At 39.0% G+C, this 21,411-nt stretch overlaps 1 protein-coding gene across 1 annotated transcript in view; it reads right to left on the reverse strand.

Moving 5' to 3' along the window:
* tbc1d2b (TBC1 domain family, member 2B) overlaps nucleotides 1-20,838 on the reverse strand; it is a 34,207-nt gene extending 13,369 nt beyond the window's left edge. The window contains exons 1-6 of the mRNA XM_062991795.1: nucleotides 20,439-20,838; nucleotides 14,041-14,191; nucleotides 9,040-9,193; nucleotides 5,233-5,405; nucleotides 4,239-4,465; nucleotides 98-445 (exon numbers count right to left, since the gene is read on the reverse strand). Of these exons, the coding sequence (XP_062847865.1) occupies nucleotides 98-445; nucleotides 4,239-4,465; nucleotides 5,233-5,405; nucleotides 9,040-9,193; nucleotides 14,041-14,191; nucleotides 20,439-20,780 (1,395 nt within the window). The 5' untranslated portion in view covers nucleotides 20,781-20,838. The remainder of the gene's footprint in view (nucleotides 1-97; nucleotides 446-4,238; nucleotides 4,466-5,232; nucleotides 5,406-9,039; nucleotides 9,194-14,040; nucleotides 14,192-20,438) is intronic.
* Between the last annotated feature and the right edge of the window lie 573 nt (nucleotides 20,839-21,411).

The following is a 21,411-nucleotide window of genomic DNA, read 5'->3' on the forward strand; positions in this document are numbered from 1 at the left end:
TTTTAAACAGCAAGTTTATCAGTTAGATAAATAAAGTACATTTAACAGTACAGTAAAAGTGTATATTCTGCAGTCATCCATCTAACGATATAAATACCCGCAGGTGAATAAGCTCTTGTGGGTCCCTTGTGATTGGAGAGCTGCTCTCGGTTGCCTCTGCGTTTCCTTCTTGACTTTGCTGCGACAGCTTTATGATGATCTCGTCTTTAGCCTGGATGGTCTCCATCAGCATGCCTAACTGATCGTTAATCTCTCCAACTTTGAGCTTTAGGTTTTTTAGTTCCTGTTGCAGGCTTTCTTTCTCCAGTGCCAGTCTTTCCATGTGCCCACACAGGTCCTGAATCTGCCTGTTGCGCTCGGCCAATGCCCCGGCTGTCTCCTTTTCCCCGGGCCAGCGCTCACACTGCGCAGTTCTCAGAGTTTGCTGGAGGAGACGCACCAGCTCCTGGACATGGAGAATTAGGTTTATTAAGCACCAACTCTTAAGCTCAATCACTAACCTACGCTGACTGAGCTAACAGAATCCACACTGAACAGTTTAGATAACTGAACAAAGCTCCTTGGACTCGAAGATCCTTAAAATACACTACAGTTGTTGCTGGATGTGCTGATTCTTTCAGTCAACACTGTTTTTAGTGCTCTTTGTGAGTAGTTGTGTTGATTAGCAAAGAATAAAAGTTTAACAAGTGTGGTCAAAGTCTGTGTGTGCTGTTGTGATCAGTGTCAGATACAAAACAACAGACGTAATAAGAATGTTTGTAATAACTTACTTTCTAAATAGTCTCTACCATGCAATTACCTATCACAAATGTCTGAAATGACAAAGAAAGTGATTTCTAGTGTTTTGTGTGTCACATTTTTAATTTCCTTAATTGCAAATAGCTAGGACAAACAAAAAAGCTGCATTGTTAATTACTTTATCAATATACAAGGGTTTTTCAAAAACTTATTTATTAAGAATTTCAAAAACAAATGACAACAAATCACTTTTCTACATAGTCACCTGCCAATGCATTTTTCCCAGTGTCGTACTAACTTTTTAATGCTATCAGCAAAAAATGTGTGTAGCCACTGACATACCGCTGCTTTCACATCGTCATCACATGAGAATCTTCTTGCCCTTAAAGCTTCTTTGAGCGTCCAAAAAGGTTGAAATCAGATGGCACTAAATCCGGACTATAAGCTCTCTCTCAGTCATGACCAATTACTACTCCTCCCACCCTCACCGTTTCCAACACAAATATACAAGTGCAGAAATTGTTTGAAGATCCCTCGTAATAACCTGTGCTCTCTAGCACATTTGTCCTTTAATATTTGATAACAGATGTGCTCCTTAACACCTGCACATTTGAGACATTGCAAAATATTTTTCCAGTAATATCAGTCAATTGGGCATCTACATACAGACATGGCCCGTGGACATGCCCTGCAATGGATTAGCAACCTTTATGGCAGGGTCTCGATCCTTAAATTGGGTCACAGAGAATAATAATAATAATTAAATAAACTTGTTTGCAAACATCCCCTTGTGAAGGTTTTATGTTACATCTTTAAAAAATTGTGGGACCAGATTGTAGAGAGCAAAACAGAGAGAGTAAGATGTGTTGTTTGTGTTGCCTGGGTCACATAAACAGCATGGACAGGAATTACCTGGATTTCTGCATGAATTCAAGTCCTTATAAGAGACAATCATGTTCTGCTTCATTTTATTTATTACCTTTAGCAGAGGCCTTTATCCAAAGCGACTTACATTACAGTTACAGTATACAGTCTGAGCAATTAAGGGTTAAGGGCCTTGCTCAGGGGCCCAACAGCAGCAACCTGGCAGTGGTGGGGCTTGAACCAGCGACCCTCTGATCACTGGTCCAGTACTGGTCCAGCTTGCCTGACAACTATGGCTTGCCTTCTGCTTAAACTAATGACAATCAAACAATTGTATTTGTTTTTAGAAGAATGTGAACCTCAAGGCTAATGTCTTAAGATATTTAGTGTTAAGATAACATGGGAGGTGTGGTGTTCTAAATTTAAGTCTCCTCTACTGTTAATATAAACAATGTACGATTCAAAAGAAATTTGGATTTTACAGGTGAATGAGACTAAAAATGACTACAAAAGCATTGCTTAAGACCTGTTGGTCTATCAACTGTCATTTAGACTAACTTTAAATAATAGTACAAAAATCATACTGTTGCTTCTCTAAGTGTGGGTGTTCTGTAGAATTCATACCAAGAGCACATGTGATGATTGAGAAGAAATAGAGTCCAAGAGTAAACCTATAGCACTCTACACTATTAGAACCACTAATGGTTCTAACAGTATATTATCAATAGAAGCACACCTTGGGGAAAATGCTCACCCAAAAACACTGTCCCAGAAATACACAAAATACTGCACACCAGCACCTTATTTTTTCTATGAAGCGTGGTGAAGGCAGGCTTATGATTGGTAGCACTTCGCTCAGAACCTGAAAAGTTGTAATCACTTAAGGAATAAAGAGAAAGTAAGGGTACCCCCGACTTTCTGTATTTTTGCTCATATTTCTGGGACAGTACAGGACAGGTCTTAAGCAATATTTTTCTAGCCATTTCTAGTCTCATTCACCTGTAAAATTCAAAGTTCTTTTGAATCGTACATTGTTGAGCAGATCTTTTTTAGTAGAGATGACTCAGGCAGTCAGATACCTCAAGCTTAACAGAGATTGGATGAAAACACAATACAATAACCCCAACACACACACACACCAAATCATGTTAAACAAAGAAGAAAAGCATGTTAAATCATTTGACTTAGTTAAACAATTTAATGATTAGTATGTTTGTAACTGAAGGGTGCAGTATTCTGATACAGAGCACATTCAAACAGACTCTTGTTATAATCGGAGTTGTGGTTAGATGTTATACAACACCTCTAACACACCAGATTATACCTGCTACAGGAAGTCTACCGGAAGATGTTTTATTCTGTACAAAATCAGAAGAGTAAGTTAAGTTAATCCACTGTTCTGCTTTATCACACTGCATAAACACTTCTCTCGGTCTGGCTTTACACTAAACATACCATTGTACATTATGTGTACATTATGTGCACAGTCATGTGTACCAAAAACATTGTAAACCACAAAGAAGAAAGTGGAAATGAAGGAAATGCAAAAATGAGAACTGGATAACATGACATGACAGGCTAATTCAACTGACTGCAACAAGGCCAGCTATCGGTAAATAGAAAAGACAGAGAACTATCTGAACCTGCCAGTTCCAGTCCTCTACCACACCAATTTGTGCTCCCCTGTGCATAACAGTGGACTTACCTGCAAATTAAGCTCCAGAAAAAGAGCCACACCACATCTGGGGCAATTAGCTCTCCCACAGTGGTTCCCATGTGAGGCCCAACAAGCCGCGATACTGATGCGAGTTTCTAGGAATCAACAGAATGCTGACAACCCTAACAGCAAAAGACTGAACCAGACCAAGAGGTCTGGCACCATGGCATCAGAGAAAGGCAAGTGTGTTGACAAAGAAGCTGGCAAAGAAGACAGACAGAAGCGTAAAAAGGAAACCTTAACACACGCAACTAACTGCCGGCTAAACTAGGCTACACAGAGAGACATAACATCTAGCATGGAACAGCTCAGGAGTGCCAATATTTTGGCCATGACTGTATATCAGCCAGCTTACTAAGGCTAGGAGTTTGCACTCTATATTAGCTTAAGAAGCTCATAGATGGATGGATGGATGGATAGATGGATAGATGGATAGATGGATAGATGGATAGATAGATAGATAGAGATGGATGGATGGATGGATATATAGATAGGGATGGATGGATGGATGAATGGATAGATAGATACTTTATTAATCCCGAAGGAAATTAAGGCCTTATGATCATCATGCATTAGTGATTTCCAAAACTACAGTCATAGATTTATCCAACTTGGTGAGTGGACTTAAAAATAAGTGTTTTCAGGGGTTGAAAATGCTATTGCAAATTTTAGTGTTAATGGAATGCCAGTTGTTTGTGTGAACTAGATCACATTTCTAAGGAACAGAGGTTATTTGCAACACAGTTCATCTCTTCACAATAATAGTCTAATTACAACTGCCATGAATAAAGCAATAACTGCATCACTGTAACTGAAGCAACCCTCCTGTTTTCAGTGTAATGCAATATACTGTATACTTTTATACACCTTTTTCTTATAGCTAATTTAGCCTTAATGTAGTCTTTTTTGCCCACAATACCTTTTGACTGATGAGCTCCTCCTGTAGGCGGCTTTGCTCCTCTTGCATGCGGTTGAGCTCCTCCTGCTGGCTCTGCAGTTGTAGTTGCAGCTCTGAGGCCCTACCGCCATTAAACTCCACCGGCGACGTCTCTGCACTGCGGTTAGATTTAGCCAAACCCAAGTTAAATGACCTCTTAATGCGAGACGAGTTCCGGAAGTCAAATGTGAATGCCGAGCCGATGGAATCTGTGCCAAATAACAAAAATATCAAAAAGATTTTACATTTTCTTTGACATCAATGCATTTAAAGCTATCAGTACTGCACTGATAATGCATGGACAACAATACAACCAAAAATACAAGAACTCTAAAAACAGGCCATGTTATTGAAAAATAATCCAGTTCTGATTAAAAATAGCATCAGGGCCAGATTGTTCTGTATTTTTCTATAACAGCATGCATAGTCATGCTTTATTGCTAACTTAAAATACTTAACTAAACTAGCTTAGCTGCTAGTAGAGATAAACAAAAAACTGATAGCAGAATATTTCACTAACACACCAGCGCTGGGATTCGGAACTCCCCGGTCAAATATCAGCTCTGATACCGGTTGGCTGGATGCCCTATGGCAAGCACAATTGGCAGTGCCTGTAGCAAACAAAACTGGCCATCAGTATGCTGGGTGGGAAAAGCCTGGACTAATAAGTGGGTGGGGTGGTTCAAATGCCGTTCAAAGACCCTGGTTAGCAGCCCAAGGCACCTGTAAGGAGGTGGAGGAGTACGGAGATTGGTGCGTATCTCTCTGTGCGTGATATCCGGCCTTGTGTTCGAATCCACCAAAGTATAGGTGAATAACATAGGGTTGAGTGACTGCACATGCGTCAGAGGGGGCGTGGGGCAGGCGAACATGATTAGGATCCCCAGCAGTGGAAGACTAATTGACTACACTAAAATTTGTGAGAAAAGGGGATAAAATGCATAAAGAAAACAAAAAAAAAAGATGCATTTCTTACTTCTATGTAAGTGTGAAGGGCTCTCACGCCGCTGGCTCTCAGGTGGAGGCTTTTGATCTGGAATATCTTTAGTGGGGGATTCCACCAGCTCCCATTCCTCATTACTGGCTGTGTAAAAAACACTGCGCCTGTTTTCTCCTCCCCGGCCGGGGCGCAAGTACGACATGCTGTTTCTGTTAAAGCAAAGCAAAGGGAAGGAAAGAGATAGAGAAAATAAAATAAAACAGGTCAAAAATAAATCTTCAGGTTAATGTTAATTAAATATGTTAATATTTAACCGTTTAACCCATTAAAAATTAATTGTAGCTTAATGCTGCTGATTTAAAAAAGAAATGTTAAACTCCTTTCCAACAGCTGACTGTTAATTATTGATTTGAGACCCACCCTCAGTGTGCATGTGCCAAGTAGGTGCACAAACTCCTTTAGAGAAAGAGTGTAGCCGTTGAAATCTAAAATTTTGTGCATTTATATTATTTAAATTATAAATGACAGAACTAATAAATATAAATTGCAAACAGAAGCGGAGACTGTTATTTTTTACAAAACTGATGTGGATATTTTGCATTACACTTTAGTATGAAGGTAAAAAAGGGTAAAACACTATTATCTCATAATAACCACATTATTGTTGTCAGGAAGAACTTTAATATGCCTAGTACATTTTCAATCATTATTATTAGCATGTTTAGTGACTTATGATGGTCAATTATTGGTTAATCCAAATTTGCATCCCTACTAAATGCAGAAGCAGCTCTAAATACTTTGTGCTGACATATCAAAATATATGTAGAAAAAGAGTACAGAATAATTAATACATGCAAAAAATAAGCTTAAAGCAGCCCTTCATCTCAACAAGGCTTATGGCTTTATTAAATAAAATACAAAAAGCTTAACCTAGCAAATTATGTCAGTATTGCATAACAGTAACATGGACGTACAATCAAAGGAAAATGAAAGTACATTGTTTCTAACATTTTATGTTTTCATTTATCGGGCCCTAAAACAACTGTGTAGTCTTCTATTAACAATTAACCTCAAGCCACATAAAAAAAAACACAACCAATTTCAACATGTAGTAATTTTTCCCAAAAGTAAACCAACATTAAGAAACCAGGTGGGAATAAAGTACATCATTCCTGTTTCCACAATTATAAGAGAGCAATTAGCAGCCATGTGTTAATAATCAATTGCACAAGATTCGTAACTCATCAGGAATATGACTACCTCTTGAAAAGTGTAGGCACTTAGGTGTGTATACATCATACCAAATGAGGACATCATTCATTACCTTAGATATATTGTTGCTGCAATTAATCTACGATGGATTGTTGTCTATCTCCAACAATTTGAAATTCACCCTTCAACAGTAAGAAGGATTGTCTACAAATGGATAGCCTTCAACACAGGTGCCAATCGTCCAAGGTCAGACTGTTTTATTTGCAGAGAAATGACCACCAGACCTCTCTAAGCACATTAATTTTTACGTTCATGACAGCACAATCAGAAAAGTGCACCTTTACAAACCACAAAAAAAATGTCACCAGCATATCACCAGCTGTCAAACATGGTGCAGTATGGGGTATGGAATTTTTTGTTTTCACCCGAGGTTAATTGTTTCTTATTAAACGTAGGTGACGTTAACACAATAATTATATTGGCCCTGTCTGACAAAAATATTGAACAGGTGGCACAGTGGTAAAACAAGCTAGCACGGTTGGCTGTTGTTCATACAGGGTGGGAAGGCCCATTCCATGATCTTAACCCCAAGAACACAGCTTTTTTTAATGAACAGCTTCCCTTCTTGCTTTGTCTTGGCTAGAAAAATGAGAAAATGTTAGGTTGTGACAATCATTCCTGTAAAAAATGTTGGGAGATAAACTGTTTTAAGGCATTGTAATAGGTAAATGCGACTGTGTTAAAGGTGCATAAGTAAACAATACCCTTAAAAATATTGTTATTTTAACAAGCAATTGTTTGCTTATAAGAGAACAAAGATTACACAGAGACCTTGACTTTGTGTACACTGTGCTCAAGGTGAATGTGTGTGCTGGAGAACAGAACAATCTTGGTACAGATGAGCACAAGAACCTACTATGTTACAGTATCAACCAAATTATGTAAAACAATGTCCTGTTATTGCCAACCTATTTATTTACATACAGAACATTGTAATACTAAAGAATTAATTATTATATGCAACTGAAAAGAGAATAAAGTGTTGTGAGTATTTGGCTTTTCCTGCTTTCCTGTATTATATTAGATCTTCCAACCACACTTGATTCCTTTTAGCCCTGTTAAATCTAAACATCACGTTAAAACATCCTTCCCACCAATGTGAATGAGACAGGAACAAGTATACAATCCACAAGAACAGGTTAACCTTTAAATAACTTATCATATATATCATATATAGATGTATATATACACATGTTGTAGGTCTTGATACTGATATCAAAATTCTCATTTATTTTAATCTCCCCCGTTGTGGTCAGGTCAAGTCAATGTTTCAAGCTCTTCAAAGCTAGTTTTAAAAACAGCTCTGCATTAAATTTGTGTGCAAGCTTGTCCAGCCTTTATTAGCATACTGCAACATTGCATCATTCAAAAAGATAAGACCAAGTGGCTCAAGACCAAGTGGTGTTTCAATAATAAAAAATCCAGAGAAAGATCGTAGAACAACTTGTGGTAATTATATAATCAGTAAGCCAGTCATTTGGTCATTTAAGCATCATCATTGAGGCAGACCTGAGATTTCAACTTGAACATGATTAACACATAACAGACTAAGAAGTCAATGTTTGCTTAATGCAGTCGATTTTAATGACTATTGTTTTTAATAACTGATAAATCAAATTGGTGTAATGTTTTATAGTATAAAAAATGAAAACCACCATGTTCACATCACTGCACGCTTTATTTGCATAGCGTTGTGAACTTATGAACTTCTGCCTACTTCACAGTGGTAACAGTTATTTCCTGCGACATTAGATGAAAATGAGTACATCCCGGAAGCCTTGTTGCATTTCTGTCAAAGTGAATCATTGTAGAATTTACAACATTATATCACACACTCAGGCTAATAGTTTTGCTGGAACATGGACTCCACAAAACATCTAAAGGAGTCCTGTGATACCTGGTACCTACCAAGACATTACAAATAGTCTTTAAACTTTAGTATGTTACAAGGTGAATTGTCTCCAGTCGATCATCCTTGTCAAGTCCTGTTCTAATATTGTTCTTAAAATGCGCTCTTTAAAAGCAAATTTTCTTTAAATTTTCAAGAAATTAAGGATTGTTTTCATTTTTTGTAATGGTCTTTGCTAATGCATTGTCGTTGTTGTGAGTATTTAGTACATTCAGTCAGTATGTGTTTTATAGAAAGATGTATTCTGCAGGTATCACAAAGTGGGGGATATTCACCCCTTACAAGATCATTTGGATATATAGACCACATGATCAAATTGTTTCTCTGGTTGTATTGTTACTTTGGTGAAAAGATCAGGACATATTTAATAAAGTTTAACTTCACTTTGTACGTTTCATTCTTTTTGCCACATATTCTTAATGTAGAGAGTTTATCCTGGTTTGGCATCTCTGGCATTAATGAGTCCTGGCCACCCAGCAACATGTCGGCATGTCATGGCTTATATTATTTAATATATTTCCATGCACAGTTGTTACAAAATAGACATTACCCTGCACATTATGAGGGGTCATAATGTTTTGGCTCAACTTTGTAATTACATACTAGAAAGAAAATGGCTAATCCACATATTTACTGATAGTTTACATTCCACAGATGCTTACCTCAGCTCAGTGCTCCAGTTTCGAAGAGAAAAATTAAGTGCTGTTGGGTTCTTTGCAGTCTGGAGTCCAACCAAACCATTCGCATCAGCTTCTTCTGTGAAATCACTGCGCACGCTCTCCATGCTTTCACTGGGCTGCTCAGGCAGAAAAGCATCTAAAACGTTACACACAACAGTAAACAATAGGCATTAAAATCTGTTATTTAATTGTGTGTGTGTTGTACATAAACACTACAGTCCCCACCACAAGTAAGCCATACAGAAAAGTACCTCATCCTGACTGAGAAGCATGGTGCTGGTTTTGAGATTTTGTGGGGCTGTTTTCATCCAAAAACTCTAGACGTGTTTGGGTACATTTATTTATTTATGTATTAGGATTTTAACGTCATGTTTTACACACTTAGATTATATTCATGAAAGAAACAGTAGTTACTGGTTACACAAGATTCATCAGTTTAAGTCTTTAATGTCAAACACAGTCATGGACAATTTAGTATCTCTAGTTCACCTGACTTGCATGTCTTTGGACTGTGGGAGGAAACTGGAGCTCCCGGAAGAAACCCACGCAGACACAAGGAGAACATGCAAACTCCACACAGAAAAGACCCGGACCGCTCCACCTAGGAATCAAACCCAGGACCTTCTTGCTCTGAGGCGACAGTGCTACCCATCGAGCCACCATGCCGCCCTGTTTGGGTACATATCATTTTATTCCAATTCATTTATTTAATTTATCATTTTTATCAAAAGTTTTATTTTTCTGGTCAGGATTGCAACGGTCTGTTTCAACAAACACAGGGTGCAAGACAGGAATTCCCTGAACATCACAGGACTTTAGCCATATTTTTATAGACAGCAGACGTTAGCCAATCATGTCTGCATCATACATTAGCCAATCATGTCTGCATCATACATTAGTCAATCATGTCTGTGTGTAAGCATTCAGCCAGCCAATAGTAGGGCTGAGATTCGAACATGCAAGCTCAAAATCTCAGGAGTGGTGGGCTAGTGTGTTTTGCCGCTGTGCCACCCTAGCCCCATATGGAGGAATGGTCTTACTTCCCTTGTCATATATTCTCCAAACTAATTAGACATTATAGAACTTTACTTTGAGCTGTCTTAGCAAAGTGCGCTTGGTTGGCTGTTATTCCGGATTTGAATCTCAGTGGCCGGCTGGACACCTACACAGCCATTATTGGCAATGTCTGGGTGAGGGGGTGGGGGGATTGGGGGGCTGGCAGAGAGACTTTACAAAACAAAAGTGAAGAGTTGCAGTTACAGCCTGTTTTGCTCATGTTACCAGTGGTGCCACTATCTGTAAGAAGGAACTGTATGTACAGTGTATCACAAAAGTGAGTACACCCCTCACATTTCTGCAGATATTTAAGTATATCTTTTCATGGGACAACACTGACAAAATGACACTTTGACACAATGAAAAGTAGTCTGTGTGCAGCTTATATAACAGTGTAAATTTATTCTTCCCTCAAAATAACTCAATATACAGCCATTAATGTCTAAACCACCGGCAACAAAAGTGAGTACACCCCTAAGAGACTACACCCCTAAATGTCCAAATTGAGCACTGCTTGTCATTTTCCCTCCAAAATGTCATGTGACTCGCTAGTGTTACTAGGTCTCGGGTGTGCATAGGGAGCAGGTGTGTTCAATTTAGTAGTACAGCTCTCACACTCTCTCATACTGGTCACTGAAAGTTCCAACATGGCACCTCATGGCAAAGAACTCTCTGAGGATCTTAAAAGACGAATTGTTGCACTACATGAAGATGGCCAAGGCTACAAGAAGATTGCCAACACCCTGAAACTGAGCTGCAGCACAGTGGCCAAGATCATCCAGCGTTTTAAAAGAGCAGGGTCCACTCAGAACAGACCTCGCGTTGGTCGTCCAAAGAAGCTGAGTGCACGTGCTCAGCGTCACATCCAACTGCTGTCTTTGAAAGATAGGCGCAGGAGTGCTGTCAGCATTGCTGCAGAGATTGAAAAGGTGGGGGGTCAGCCTGTCAGTGCTCAGACCATACGCCGCACACTACATCAAATTGGTCTGCATGGCTGTCACCCCAGAAGGAAGCCTCTTCTGAAGTCTCTACACAAGAAAGCCCGCAAACAGTTTGCTGAAGACATGTCAACAAAGGACATGGATTACTGGAACCATGTCCTATGGTCTGATGAGAACAAGATTAATTTGTTTGGTTCAGATGGTCTCAAGCATGTGTGGCGGCAATCAGGTGAGGAGTACAAAGATAAGTGTGTCATGCCTACAGTCAAGCATGCCATGGTCTGGGGCTGCATGAGTGCAGCAGGTGTTGGGGAGTTACATTTCATTGAGGGACACATGAACTCCAATATGTACTGTGAAATACTGAAGCAGAGCATGATCCCCTCCCTCCGGAAACTGGGTCGCAGGGCAGTGTTCCAGCATGATAATGACCCCAAACACACCTCTAAGACGACCACTGCTTTATTGAAGAGGCTGAGGGTAAAGGTGATGGACTGGCCAAGCATGTCTCCAGACCTAAACCCAATAGAACATCTTTGGGGCATCCTCAAGCGGAAGGTGGAGGAGCGCAAAGTCTCGAATATCCGCCAGCTCCGTGATGTCGTCATGGAGGAGTGGAAAAGCATTCCAGTGGCAACCTGTGAAGCTCTGGTAAACTCCATGCCCAGGAGAGTTAAGGCAGTTCTGGGAAATAATGGTGGCCACACAAAATATTGACACTTCAGGAACTTTCACTAAGGGGTGTACTCACTTTTGTTGCCGGTGGGTTAGACATTAATGGCTGTATATTGAGTTATTTTGAGGGAAGAATAAATTTACACTGTTATATAAGCTGCACACAGACTACTTTTCATTGTGTCAAAGTGTCATTTTGTCAGTGTTGTCCCATGAAAAGATATACTTAAATATCTGCAGAAATGTGAGGGGTGTACTCACTTTTGTGATACACTGTACACAGAAGATACATACGATTTATTACCTAGAACCTTCTAAGGTAATTTGCAATTGTAGAGTTATTCACAGATTTTACAAGAGCTTTAGTGGATACCTGGGTCTTTGACCTTTACCCCAGTCATTACAGTTATTCAGATTCAATGTGAAACTGTTGCAACTTCACAGCACTATTTCATCACATGTTCACATGGAAGAGAGAAGTTACGCTCATGTATTTTTAAGAACCCTAATCTTACTGTACGTAAACTTCCTACTTACATTTACTAAATAACTGTCTAAGAATTCAGTTTTAACGTCTCACTAAATAAAACAACAGATGCAAGAAATTCAGTGCAGTTTGTCATGAAATTAGAACAATACAATTTCAAGAGTAAAAGAGTAAGAGAGACATATATCCATTTTTACCTTTATTGATTTCCTTATTTGCATTTTTGTGACTCAGTCAGTAGTGAAAATAGTGTGTTAAACATTAAGCCATCTGACATATGAAGAAATGTGTTTACACGCTTACCAAACTCAGTCCAGAAACAGTGAGCTGTTCTCAATGTACAACCGGTGAAGGAATTCCCACATGCTGCAACCCTCATTAGCAGTAAAGCACACAGCTAAGCTACAACAACTGAGCTAAAGCAAGTTAGGCCTGATCAGCTGCTTAATAAAAGCAACAATCAAGTGAGTTTGTGTGGCATAATGGTAAGAGTCACGCTGCTGGTTTCATGGGTTTGATTCCCAGGCTTTACGTGAACCCAACCTGTGAGTGGACACATATCAGTGCACCCTTTAGTGCCTCTCCCAAGCCCGGATAAAATGATGGTTGTATCAGGAAGGACATCTAGTCTAAGTACTGTGGCAAATCAAATATTTAGATGAATAATCTGCAGTGGCGACCCCTAACGGAAGCAGCAAAAGGAATCAATTCCTCACTCAGACAAGGGCAATTGTCTGTGGAGTATGAAGCCAGGCCGACGGCGCCACCGAGACTCGACCTAAGACTCTAGCGCTAGAATATTAGACTGCTGCACTGCCTGCTCTTTTAAGACTTTAATATAATATATTATATCTATATAATATATCTATAATATCAGCAGTTTTGTTGAGAAGCAAATGATTTTGCATCTAAACTTGTCTCCATTTATGTTTTGGTTCCAGCACTGGTAAGTTACATGACAGTAAATATGACTAGAGGTATTGAATGGAAATTGAATAGAAATTGAAATTACAGCATTTAGATAGTATTACTATGCCACTCTTTTAAGCTTGAACTCTACATCTGCAAGTTATAACACCTAGATAATAGAATAGATATTAAGTAATAATAATAATAATAAAAGATTGGAAGACTTGGTGACCCCAAGATGCTTTTTGTTTTTGTAAGGATTTTTTTTGCCTCTTCTAATATCTTCAACACTGTGAATGTTTTTTTAGTGAGATTACATATATACAGTGACATTCCAATCAACTTAAAAAAAAAAAAAAATTAACTATAAAAATGCTTTAGTTACATTTTGTTTAAAATCATTTTGGGGTGCCAATAATTGTGGCACATATGGTTTTGTCATTTATATAATATTTTTTGATGAGGGATTACTTACAATTATCAATTACATTTTTCTCATTTTTTCAGTGTGAGATAATGCTAATTCACCAAAAGTTAAATTTCTAATCATCAATTTTACTCATTTTTACCACTTGTGCCAATACTTGTTGAGGGGACTGTAAATGCACTTAATTTGAATAATTTTTAATAATGTTCACAACACTGGATGTTTTAGAGGTGGGCTAAGACACTCCAAAAAAAAAAAGAAATCCAGGTGGCAAATTTCCAGAAATTTATTTCTGCTTGGTGTGTCTAGCTGTGAAAGTGATGATTGTCTCTAAAGCCCAGTTTATCTAAACGTACTGACAGCTGCCTTATTTATAACTCAGTATGATTCGTTATCATTATAGCTATATCAAGGTGGTACCATGTTAGACAGGGACTAATGAGAGTTTTGGGGTTTTATGCGACAGGCGTGTGGGTGCAATCTTTTACCTGCATCTTTGGCCACCAGGCCTGTATGAGGGTGCAGCAGAGTGGAGGAGCAGTAGTTGTCTGGGTTGCCACATCCTCTTTTGTTACTAAATTCCCATCTCTTCTGCTGAAGTTGTTGAAGCCAGTAGTGCATCACTTGCTTGTTGGGGGCCTGTATGAATGAAAAGATCAGTATTTAAAAAAAAATCATACATGGTTCTAGTTATGGCCATGGAAGACATAGTCAATCATGTGGACGGCTGGCAGGCCAATATCTGTCATAACAGACCACTGCGTCACCTGAACGTCTCATGCATTCATTAATTCACATTCTGCATGACCTGAGAATGTGACATCAGTTAACAATGCAGGTGCTATTGTACTATTCTGGTTCATAATCATCCTCAAAATGTTGTGAAGTGAGTTCCCTTTACCATAAAATATGGAAAATCTTGTAGGAAGATCATGTAAGCTGTAAAGATTTTTAAAGATATTTACTCAGTGCTTCTTCCATATAGCTAGATAAAATGACCTAAGCACTAGCACCTTGAGCAGTTATTTAGAGATTCTGCACTGACCATGCTAAGCTAAGCTGAGCTTGGTGTCTGGAATGTAGATGATGTATGGTTTTATTGACAAAAATCTATATTTTCTATGCATATATTTATTATAAAACAGTACAGTGGCTTTAACACAGGCCAATGGCTAAGCAGAGCATAACTTACTCCATTATGTCCATGAGCACATACAGTATAAGCTGAAAGTATAGGTCTCCAACAAGCCTGAACATGTTTATTTACATACTTGTGACAATGTACAACAGTATGTACAAACCAGTGGCGATTTCTGTAAGACTGCAAGGGAAGCTCATCTTCCCCTAAAATGTCAAAAATTAAATGGTCAAATATGTACAGTTGTGTTAACATTTCATTGACTACAAATGCGTTAGAACACGTTCATCTCGAAGACGAGTTCGTTCAGAATCAGCTACTTATCACAAATCAACTGACTCGATTTTGTTAACTTCTCATACATTCCCGGAGCGTCAATGCATTTGCCCATAGAAGCTGAGCATCTATTCACTTCAACGGGACTGCATGGAACGTTTTTTTTTTCATTGCTTCGAAACTCGCCGGTCATTGGATAAATGCCACGATTTTGTCCCGCCCCCGGACGCTGAGCGTCTCTGGGGGTGAATGGAGCTGTGGGCGGGGCTGGACGCTGAGCTTCTGCAAGATGATTGGAGGATCAGTCGAAAGGCTGAATCCCGTTTTGATTGACAGCTATTTTGAGATCTACACCGTCACTTAATCACTGGGAGCTTCAGTCCCATCGCGGATTTTGCGAGGGAAGTCGAAAGACAAACTGCGACCCATTTCTTCGATAGGATCACAGGCCATTTTCTTGAAAAGGAACGGAGGGCAGAATTTATGTATAAATAAATTGACAAATTTTATGATGTAAGCCGACAATGAGCTTCCCCTCTTTGAAAGACCAGCAGCCGCCACTGGTACAAACTCAATTCCAAAAAACAATGGGGTTAGTAGGTAAAGTGTAAATAGAAGCAAAAAAACAGAAAGCAGTTTCCTTATCTGCTTTTTTATAAGGAATAGCACACACACAAAAATAATTTTTCAATGTTTATGTTCATTGATTTTTTTTTTTTTTTTTTTTTAAGTTTGTGGAGTGAATTAATAAAAATCACCTCTTTGTTTGGTTGTGCAAGCCATAGCCTAGTGGTTAAGGTACTGGACTAGTAACCAGAAGGTCACTGGTTTAAGCCTCACCACTGCCAGGTTGCTGCTGTTGGGCCCTTGAGCAAGGCCCTTAACCCTCAATTGCTCAGACTGTATACTGTAACTGTAATGTAAGTCGCTTTGGATAAAGGCGTCTGCTAAATGCAGAAAATGTAAATGTAAATGTTTGGTCAGGTGGAGTCGAGCAGCCAAGATCTCAAAGTCTTGAATCTGAATATTTTACAGTGCTATCAACCAGTCCACATATCCGGGCTGTACATTTGTAACCTTAACATTGTATTAAACAATGTTTTATAATTAATATACCAATTAAATTAATAGATTTTTTGTTAATTTATGCATGCTTCTAGTTGTAGGCAAGTGAGCAAAAATGCCCCAGCACTGTTTATACTATTTTATATTATAGTAATGATATTTATTAAGATAAAGGGGGCGGCATGGTGGCTCAGTGGGTAGCACTGTCGCCTCACAGCAAGAACGTCCTAGGTTCAATTTCCAGGTGGAGTGATCCAGGAGTTTGCATGTTCTCCCTGTGTATGTGTGGGTTTCCTCCGGGAGTTCCGGTCTCCTCCCACAGTCAAAAGACGTGCAAGTGAAGTTAACTGGAAATACAAAATTGTCCTTGACTGTGTTTGACATTAAAGGCTTAAACCGATGAATCTTGTGTAACCTGTTCTGTCATGAATGTAACCAAAGTGTGTAAAACATTTGTTTGAAATCGAACTTCATTTACACAACAGCTTTGCTGGGCCTATTCATTAGAAACTTTGAAGAACTTATTAAAAATAAACCCATTTTAGACTTAACAAACCTTTCTACACTATATGGTAAAATGTATGTGGAATAACTTCATTAATAATAGTATCATTACTATAACTTATTTTAGCAAGAAACGTTGGATCTGTATTACAATTAATTTATTTTTCACCCTGATCGACTGCCACATGTTAAGATGTGAACACATGGGTGATAAAACTGTACAGGACAAAGGTTTCACCAAATCATGCAGTTATCACATCTGTGGTGGTTTGTGTGATTTGGCAGCAGAGGTGTGTAGATATTGTTATTAAATTATTATTGCACATACTGGTATCTGCTGATACGCAGAGCTGTGATATCTGTAGTTATTATCTTAAACACATTTGTGCATTAAATTCATCCAATGAGTGTTAAAAGTTCGAGTTGTTACACATGGCAAAGCTACAGAAAGCAGGCCTGCTTTATATCAGTCAATTCTTATCTACTTCAATGTAAAAACCACCTCTACGCAAATAACACTTCTTTCGCACGGGTCATTCTTCCTCATCAGGTGGTTAACATGAGAGCGAAAGTATTACACCTAGACGCTGTCCAGCCTGGAAGTGAGACTGAAACCAATCATGCCCAGTCATGCTCACATCTGGCCTTTTTTACTAAGGCGATAAATAAAGCTGTGTGCACTGAACAGATTTAATAATAATCACAATTTTTTTTTTTCCATTACCCAAACTGTCTGGTTAATTACAGCATGTTCTGACCACTGTACCTCTCTGGCTTCCAAAGGCCGCATTAACATGCTCTGCATCCACAGGTTTAAGCATACAAGCCAAACAAAACATAACACTTTAAGTTTGTCCTGAAATGTATTTAAATTTTTTTCTGATTTAGGGTAAGTGATATTAATTAGCAGGCTTTCACAGTAAGTTTATTTACATAGGGCTGGGCAGCATAATGATATATACTGTCTATAAGATTGTAAAATTTTTGCTGGTGGAGATTTCATGTAAAAGGATCTGTGAAGCAAAGTGGAAAAATGAGATTTTATTCATACAATACTCCCACCAGAAACAGTAGAAGTATGTGGTAAAATTTAGACAAAACAGAGTATATTTATTTCATTTCCTTTTCATCAACTGCTATATTCTGGTCAAGGTCGCAACAGGTCCAGTTTCACTAGAGAACACTGGTCACGAGACAGGAATACCCTGGGACAGGGTGCCAATCCATTTACAAGACAGAAGCATTTTTTTCAACGAATGTTTACAAACTGATCATTTTACTTATGATTCATTACATCAACATTACATTGGGTCAGAGGTTGAATGTACCTTTAAATAGCTTGAAAAATTCCAGAAGACTATATCAAGGCTTTTGATAGGCTTCTTGAAGCCTGTGATTCAACTGACATGGCTTAAGTTAACGGTAGGTGTACTTGTGGCAGTATTTTAAGGTCTACCTTTAAGGTCTATTTGTCTCTTTGCTTGACATCATGGGAAAATCAAAAGACATCAGAAAAATAATTGTGGGATATTCCGCTAGCACACCAGCGCCGAGATTCCGAACTCCTCGGTTCGAAACTCGCCGTTGCCACCGGTCAGCTGGGCATAATTGGCAGTACCTGCAGGGAGGAATGACCGGAATATGTGGGCGGGGTCTTCAAACGCTGTGTAAGGACCCTGATTGGCGGATAGAGGCACCTGTGCAGAGTGCATTGGTGGAAAAGGATTCCGTTAAGGGCTGTGCGCAAGTCGGAGGAGGCATGAGCAGCAATATACCCTCCTCATCTGCAAAAAATCAGGGATACCCAGCAGTGGAAGACTACGCTAAAATGGGAGAAAATGCATAAAAATATATATTAAAAAAAGAAAAGAAAAATAATTGTGTATCCTCTGGAGCAGTTTCCAAATGCCTAAATGTATGTACTGAACTAGTGATCAGAAGGTCAAGATTCAAACACCACCACCACCAAGTTGCCACTGTTGGGCCCCTGAGCAAGGCACGTTCCCCCTGAATTACTTGCATTGTATTAGTCACAATTTAAAATGAATTTGCTAAATGCTATAAAAGTAAATCATACCATTCAGGAAGGAGATGCTGTCTTTATCTAGAGATGAACTTTGATTAGAAAAAACAAATCAGTCAAAGAACAACAAACCACCTTGTGAAGATGCTGGAGGACAGAGGTATAAAAGTATCTATATTTCGAAAGGCTCAGCTGGTCTGATTAAACAAAATGGAACTGTTTGGCCATTATTATGCATGGAGGAAAAGAGAGAGGCTTGCAAGCCGTGAAGCATGGGGGTGGCAGCATCATGCCGTGAGGGTGCACTTCATAAAATACATGACATTGTAAGGAAAGAAAATGATGTGGAGGTATTAAAGTAACATCTCAAGACATCACACAGAAAGTTATTGCTTTGGCACAAAAATGGGTCTTTAAAATGTCAATGACCCCAAGCATACTTCCAAAGTTGAGGCAAAATGGCTTAAGGACAACAAAGTGAAAGTAATGAACTGGCCATCCTGAAGCCCTGACCTCAATCATATAGAATATTTATAGGCAGAACTGAAAAAGTGTGTGCAAGCAAAGACGCCTACAAACCTGACTCAGTCACACCCGTTCTGTCAGGCCGACTGTCAGGAGGGCCAACATGTTACTAAATACTAATCATATGCTTGTAGAATTCTGACCCACTGCGAATGTGATTAAAGATAGAAGAGCTGAAATAAATCATCTCTAGTATTATTCTGACATTTCCCGTTCTTCAAATATAGTAGTGATCCTAACTAACCTAAAAGAGAAAATATGTGTTAGAATTACATGTGAGGAATTGTAAAAAAGAAAAAAAAACTAAGGTTAAAGTAATATGGCTAAGGTGTATGTTAACTTATGACTTTAACTGTATATACATTGCTGTGATATGTGATATAACACCACATATGTTGCAATATTTAAATTACTGCAGGATAGCATTATGGTACATAAATGGTGAAATATGGATTTTGGCTATACTGCCCATCTCTTCTCTGTGGGTACTTCGGCTTGTCACTATGGGGAACTATGACAGGTTCTAAGAAGTAGGGGGTGCATACACTATAAGACACAAAAGTATGTTGAACACGGCTATGAGGATGTTGAAAATAACAATAACAAACATGCACAATAATATGGAGTAAGCTCCCCCTCTGAAGCCATTTTGGGAAGGCCTTCTACAAGACTTTGTAGTGTGTCTGTGGGAATTTGTGCCAATTCAGTCAAATGAGCATTTGTGAGGTCAGGTGCTGATGTTAGACATGAAGACCTGGCTGGCCAAAAACATTCCAATTCATCCCAAAAGTGTTGAACGAGATTAAGGTTAGGGCTTTGTCTAGGTCTCTGGACTTTTTTATTTATCAAAGCATGTTTAATGGACCTTGTCATGCTAAAACAGAAAAAAACTGCTTAACCCTAATAACAATGGGTGTGGATGAAACACCTGAACTTAATGACTAGGAGGGGTGTCCACATACTTTTGGCTATGTGGTGCATATTTGTTTATGTAGTGTTCATGAGTGTTCTACATATAGAAATCACTATTTTTAAGGACTATTGAACACTGAAATTAAAATTTTGAATTCAAATAGTTAGTTAGTTAGTTAGTGTGTGTGTGTGTGTGTGTGTGTGTGTGTGTGTGTGTGTGTGTGTGTGGAGGGCGGGGCTGAACTAAACACAACATTAGTTGCACTTATTGGACCTTTAGGGAGTGTTCATGTAAGCAACAAATTGCAAGTGAGTTATACTCATAAGCAAATCTTTATTTTACTACTTGCCCTTTGGCATGTTCTCACTGAAACCAGCCAGATTTATCAGAGAGAGTACAAGCTAAAGTACAGCTAGTCTGTTGCACATATGTTGAAGTTTACCTTCAGCAGGAACTCCTTGCCCGCGGTTCGGATCTCGAACTGACCCTCTTCTCCTTCCAGATCATATGTAAAACAGGCGTCTGCAATGTCGATGTACCCCAGCGGTAGCGCATCATGAGCAGTCTTAAAGTAATATAAATAACATTTTCTGGGGTCGTAGAAGAACCAGCGGGTTTTGAAGCCCTTCAGAGGTCCCCTGCCCACCAGTTTGTTTAGGTAGCCGCAAAGTTTCTGCGCTTGCTCCTTCCCGACATCACACTCAGCCACGTCGACCGACTTGGTTGGCAAAATGCGAGAGTTCCTGGCCGGCTTGGCCGCGGTCTCATCCTCCTCTTCGCGCATCTTTCTCGGACCTTTCGTCTTCGGCGGATGCACTCTGCTATTTCCATCCACATGACTTGTCGCCCATTCTCGTGCTGAGGCAAAGGACTGCGGGAAATGTAGTACGGAAGCGCTGCAGAAATGAACTGCCCCCTAAACCGCACACTAGCCTACTGAACAGTATGAATAGGGTTCACAGTACGCTCTACTTTGACATACTATGTAGTACTATATGATGCTGTTAAAGGCAATGAATTGTGCGCATGCGCAACTTTTTTCATAGATAGATAGATAGATAGATAGATAGATAGATAGATAGATAGATAGATAGATAGATAGATAGACAGACAGACAGACAGATAGATAGATAGATAGATAGATAGATAGATAGATAGATAGATAGATAGATAGATAGATAGATAGATAGTGTATCACAAAAGTGAGTACACCCCTCACATTTCTGCAAATATTTCATTATATCTTTTCATGGGACAACACTATAGACATGAAACTTGGATATAACTTAGAGTAGTCAGTGGACAACTTGTATAGCAGTGTAGATTTACTGTCTTCTGAAAATAACTCAACACACAGCCATTAATGTCTAAATAGCTGGCAACATAAGTGAGTACACCCCACAGTGAACATGTCC

This window comes from Trichomycterus rosablanca, chromosome 1 (genome assembly GCF_030014385.1).
Source record: "Trichomycterus rosablanca isolate fTriRos1 chromosome 1, fTriRos1.hap1, whole genome shotgun sequence".
NCBI lineage: Eukaryota > Metazoa > Chordata > Actinopteri > Siluriformes > Trichomycteridae > Trichomycterus > Trichomycterus rosablanca.